Source organism: Cebus imitator, unplaced genomic scaffold, assembly GCF_001604975.1.
Source record: "Cebus imitator isolate Cc_AM_T3 unplaced genomic scaffold, Cebus_imitator-1.0 Scaffold415, whole genome shotgun sequence".
NCBI classification, from domain to species: domain Eukaryota; kingdom Metazoa; phylum Chordata; class Mammalia; order Primates; family Cebidae; genus Cebus; species Cebus imitator.
The window spans coordinates 206119-212169 of NW_016107730.1; the positions used below are offsets into that span (position 1 = coordinate 206119).

The window sequence follows — 6051 nt, forward strand, 5'->3', positions numbered from 1 at the left end:
ATCGCACCACTACACTCCAGCCTGGGCGACAGAGTGGGAGTCTGTCTCAAAAAAAAAAAAGGGCCAATCCTGGCAAGGCACGGTGGCTGATGCCTGTAATCCCAGCATTCTGGGAGACTGAGGCAGGTGGATCACCTGAGCTCGGAAGTTTGAGACCAGCCTAACCAACATGGAGAAACCCTGTCTCTACTAAAAATGCAAAATTAGCCAGGTGTGGTGGTGCATGCCTGTAATCCCAGCTACTAAGGCAGGAGAATTGCTTAAACCCAGGTGGCGGAGGTTGCAGTGAGCCGAGATTGGGCGATTGCACGCCAGCCTGGGCAACAAGAGTGAAACTCCATCTCAAAAAAAAAAAAAAAAAAAAAAAAGGTGCTAATTCCAAAAGCAGCATGTGTGATGACATCTGTTGTGGGGAGGGATTGCAGGCCTGGGCAAGAGGAGATCATCATGCCAAGGACACTTTTTAGAGCATTTTTTCGGGCAAAAAACCCCTACCACCACCACCACCATTACCAAAGCTGGGTTGATCCAAGGCAGGCAGAGGACAGAGGATGCAAGCAGCTTTCAAAAACATATTGATCTGGATCAGATGGGCTGATAATGCCAAAACACTTATAAACCAAAGCTGCAGGTCTCCAAGGTCTTCAGAGAAGCTACATAAAATACTATGATTTCATTAGCAACCACATATGTATCATTTTCCACAACATTTTACAATTATCTTATTTCACAGGGAAGGGGAACTAATTCTAATAAAATATCAACAATGTATCTTAAATAAGTAACATGTTGCTGGAAAAAAAATTAAGTTAAAATGCACTACATAATAGTGCAGAAACAAAGTGCAGATGGCAATTTAAGACATGAACACAATGCTGAATCAGTAGTGTCTGGAGTGATACATTTTGCCCATCTTTGGCCAGTCCTAGAGCAGTACTCACCACAAGCTATAGGACAAATGTGACTAATGAGACTAAAATACTGAAGACCAAATAAAACCACTCTAGAGCCTATTTCACAATGAAATGCTCCTCCCCCTGGTCTGGAAACAGTGACCTGCTGTAGCTCCTGTCCTGCTGTGGTATCTATCCCTGCTGCAGGACCTATGACCAGATCAGGTGTCCTCCATCATCCAGCCTCCAGGACAAGTGGCGCTCAGTGAGTCCCAACCTGAGTTACAGCTGTACCAACCTGAGGTACAGCTGCTGGTTACCGATTTGTACTTGACTTGGGTGGCAAGGATTTTCTCGTTTATCTTGAATATATTTACTTCTAAAAAGACTGTGTTAGTCTTGCTGGGAGGTGAGCAGGGAAATGTGAGTTGCTATAGAACATAGTAACAAACACGGGTTCTTGCTCCTCATAAACAGAAAGCCCATTGTTGGTGCCATGAGAAGAGGCCTACCTGATCAGGAAGATCTCACTTCTTACATCTACAACAGAAAGGGCTCATATTAAAATCAACCTGTGGTTGCCTCCCTTAGAAGTGTTGTTTTTCAGATATTCCTAGTCTTAGAGGCAGCCATGGAATACAATCTCCTCTGACCTTGGGGTCAGGAAGAAAGGGAAATCTATTCATAAAAGGAATTTAAATTCTGGCCTTGGCCTCTCAAACCTGCTTCAAGTGAAAGAAGATAGCTCAACCAACAGGAGCCTCGAGTTGAATATCTTTTTTTTTTGAGATGGAGTCTCCGTGTCACCCAGGTAGGAGTACAGTGGCATGATCTTGGCTCACTGCAACCTCCACCTCCCAGGCTCAAGGGATTCTCCTGCCTCAGCCTCCCAAGTAGCTGGGTAGGCGTGCGACACCACACCCGGCTAATTTTAGCATTTGTAGTAGAGAGAGGGTTTCACCATGTTGGCCAGGCTGGTCTTGAACTCCTGATCTCAGGTGATCTGCTCACTTTGGCCTCCCAGTGCTGAGATTACAAGTGTGAGCCACCGTGCCCAACCTGATTCCTTTAATACAGGCTCAAGCACATGTGCCCTCACATATACTGGGGGAGAACCTTCTTAATAAGAGGGTCTCGAGCACATCTTTCCAAGATGCTACGTTGGTGGGGAAAACAGACTTTGCACTCACTTGGCTGACTGCCTGAGCGGGGTCTGGGAAAAATGCCTTTAACCCCACCTTTGATTCCTCCCTCCTATGCTAGAAGACTAACACATCTATCCCTAGTGAACAAGGAGCTGGACTGGGGTCAGGGCATTCTTATCAAAAGGCATCTTTGATGTTTTTGAGCTGGCGCACAGCCAGATCTACAGGGAGGCTAAACTTGAGGCTGCTGAGGCGACTGAGCAGGTTGAGGGCACTCTCGAAGCCTGTGTGTGCCATGTAGCTCCAAGGCTGATAGTGAGGCTCGATGAGTGACCCGGACTTGCAGATGAGGTTCACCCAGGACACCAGACGCTGCTCATTCAGTGCCATGCACACCAAGGCCTTCAATTCTGAGTCTGCGCTGCGCTTAAAGGGGTCGTGCTCTGTCAGCACCATGTGGATGGCTGTCAGTAGGCTCTGTTTGGGGGTCACAACAGTGCCTCCTGTAACAGGAAGGGCGAAGGACTGGGAGAGCTTCCGGGCTGGGGATTCCACATAAGCACGGCCGTTCTTGGCATGGTAGTACTTTACAAAGAGCTCCCAGGGATGCATGGCCTCAGGGGCTGAGGAGAAGGCTGGCAGCAAGCAAGCAATAGGAGCCATGACAAGGCTCATCCCTGGGGAGGAGGCATACAGTCCATGGGCCAGGAGGTCCCTCACAGCCACCGTCAGCTCCTTCCGCACAGCCGTGGTCAGCTCATCCTTGCCTCCCAGAGAGAGGTCCTGGAGGCTGGCAGAGGTGATGACATGGTCGTGTGGCTGGTGCCTCAAAGCTAGCTGCTTCACTCTGTCCACTGACACCTCCAGCCTCTTCAGCAAGGGAGAGTAGTCTCTGTCAGCCTGGCCCCTCTGCCACAGGGTTGGAGGGATCTGGCCTGTGGCACAACCAAATTGGCTAACAGCAAAGATCTGGAGCACTGCCAGCGCTCGCCGCATCAGGTGCAGCCCTGTCTCCCGGACCTTCTTGACATCCTCTGCCTTTGCTGCTTAGAAAAGACAATAGGTCATCAGTGAGAGGCCATGATAGCACAGAGCTACACTCAACAAATCACAGGCTGAGATCAGTCTTGCTTCTGAGCCACATTATGGGTCTCACATGAAGGCAAAAGCCACCCAGGATGTAGCTGGACTTCCTTTTTTTGGTTAATAATAGCTGTACTGAGATATAATTTACAGACCATATGACTGGCCCATTTAAGGTATTTAATTCAGTGGTTTTTAGTATATTCAGATTTGTGTAACTGTCACTGCAATCAATCTGAGAATATTTTATCATCCCCAAAAGCAACCCCACACCATCAGCATTTCTCATTCCCCACTTCTCCTCAACATACCGAAGCCCTAGGCAACCACTGATGTATTTTCCGTCTCTATAGATTTGCCTGTTCTGGAAACTGCACTTACTTTTGGGATTTCCTGGAGGTGGTCTGCTGCTGCCTGTTCTGGTGCAGCCATTGCCTGCCTTCCCACCGGCCTTGCACTCACAGTGTCCACCCCCTGTCTGCAAGGGGCTTCCCACTTCATCTGGAATCAGAAATTATAGAAGAGACACTTATTAACCCCTTTATGGCAGATCATTAAGGGAAAAATATTTAATGGTGTCTATTACATGCAAGAATCTCACAAAATCTTGTCCTATTTAACTGTGTAAAATGATGACAGGCATACAGTAGTTGGCTCAATAAATATTCGCTAAGTGAATGAACCATGAATCATCTTTTTATGGACGAGAAGAGTTAAACTGAAGAGGCTGGTAACATGCTTATGGACATAAAGCCAATGAGTAGCAGGGCAGGGATTTTAACTATCTGATTCTGAAACCCATGTTCTTTCTCCTCTGCCATGCTGCCTCCCCTACTAAGCAATCAAGCCTCTTAAATAGTACATCAATAATTGGCACCTTTTGGTGTCTGTAGTCTCAGCACTTTGAGAGGCTGAGGTGGGCAGATCACTTGAGGTCAGGAGTATGAGACCAGCCTGGCCAACATGCCAAAACCCCATCTCTAATGAAAATATAGGAGAGATCCAAGATGGCCGATTACTAGCAGCTCGGGATTGTAGCTCCCAGTGAAAGCGCAGAGAACGAGAGGACGCCACACTTTTCAGACGAATTTTTTTTGCTCACGGATCAGAAGATTCCCAGCGGAGGAGCCCCACGGGTTGCCAGCGCGACTCTTGTGGCCGGCGTGGCGGTTCCCGGTGCGGAGTGAACGGGACTAGTTCCCCTTTTGTCGATGTTTGGAGCTCCGGGAAGGCAGAGTCGCCCATTCAGCTGATTGAAAGGGGGACCCAGGACGGAAGCCAGATGGGAGATTCCTGGGCAGAAAAGCACCAGGAGTCTTGGCACCGCTGTTCTGGCTGGTGCAGTGCGTTGCTCAGATTTCGGCGCTGGGAATCAACAAGTTGGACGTTCACTCAGAGACCTAATTTGAAAGTCGGTAATTACGACAACAGGTGGGTAAATTTACAATGACGGGAAGAAAACAGCGTAAAAAGGCTGAGAATACTCAAAATTAGAATGCTTCTCCCTCCACAGGGGATCACAGTTCCTCATCAGCAAGAGAACAAGGCTTGATGGAGAATGAGTGCATTCCAATAACAGCATTAGGCTTCAGAAATTGGATAATAAGAAACTTCTGTGAGTTAAAGGAACATGTTCTAGCCCAATGTAAGGAAACTAAGAACCTTGAAAAAAGGTTTGACGAAATCCTAACGAGAATGGACAATTTAGAGAGGAATATAAGTGAATTAATGGAACTGAAGAATACAATAAGAGAACTTCAAGAAGTATGCACAGGTTTTAACACTCGAATTGATCAAGCAGAAGAAAGGATATCAGAGGTCGAAGACCAACTTAATGAAAGGAAACGAGAAGGCAAGATTAGAGAAGAAAAAGTAAAAAGGAATGAACAAAGTGTACAGGAAATATGGGACTATGTGAAAAGACCTAATTTACGTTTGTTAGGTGTACCTGAATGTCATGAAGAGAATGAATCCAAGCTGGAAAATATTTTTCAAGATATTATTCAGGAAAACTTTCCTAATCTAGTAAGGCAGGACAATATTCAACTCCAGGCAATACAGAGAACACCATAAAGATAATCCTCAAGAAGAGCAATGCCAAGACACATAATCGTTAGATTTACCAGGGTTGAAATAAAGGAGAAAATTCTAAGAGCAGCTAGAGAGAAAGGTCAGGTTACCCATAAAGGGAAACCTATCGGACTCACAGCAGATCTCTCAGCAGAGACCCTACAAGCTAGAAGAGAGTGGGGGTTAATATTCAATATCCTCAAAGAAAAGAATTTTCAACCCAGAATATCATATCCAGCCAAACTAAGTTTCATAAATGAAGGAAAAATAAAATTTTTCACGAACAAGCAAGCACTCAGAGATTTCATTACCACCAGGCCTGCTTTACAAGAGCTTCTGAAAGACGCACTACACACAGAAAGGAACAACCAGTATCAGTCATCCCAAAAACTTACCAAAAGATAAACAGTATCTTTATAATGAAGAATCTATATCGACTGGATGGGCAAAATAGCCAGCTAGCATTAAATGACAATATTAAACTCACAAATGTCAATATTAATCCTAAATTTAAATGGATTAAATGCCCCAATCAAAGACATAGACACGCAAGTTGAATAAAAAGTCAAAACCCTGCCGGGCGCGGTGGCTCATGCCTGTAATCCCAGCACTTTGGGAGGCCGAGGCGGGTGGATCACGAGGTCAAGAGATCGAGACCATCCTGGTCAACATGGTAAAACCCCGTCTCTACTAAAAATGCAAAAAATCAGCTGGGCATGGTGGCTCGTGCCTGTAATCCCAGCTACTCGGCAGGCTGAGGCAGGAGAATTGCCTGAACCCAGGAGGCGGAGGTTGCAGTGAGCCGAGATCGCGCCATTGCACTCCAGCCTGGGTAACAAGAGCGAAACTCTGTCTCAAAA

General features: G+C 46.3%; 1 protein-coding gene across 1 annotated transcript in view; it reads right to left on the reverse strand.

The window, feature by feature from the left end:
* Positions 1–558: 558 nt before the first annotated feature.
* Positions 559–6051, reverse strand: part of RUNDC1 (RUN domain containing 1) — a 19695-nt gene continuing 14202 nt past the window's right edge. The window contains exons 3-4 of the mRNA XM_037731678.1: positions 3503–3622; positions 559–3081 (exon numbers count right to left, since the gene is read on the reverse strand). Of these exons, the coding sequence (XP_037587606.1) occupies positions 2216–3081; positions 3503–3622 (986 nt within the window). The 3' untranslated portion in view covers positions 559–2215. The remainder of the gene's footprint in view (positions 3082–3502; positions 3623–6051) is intronic.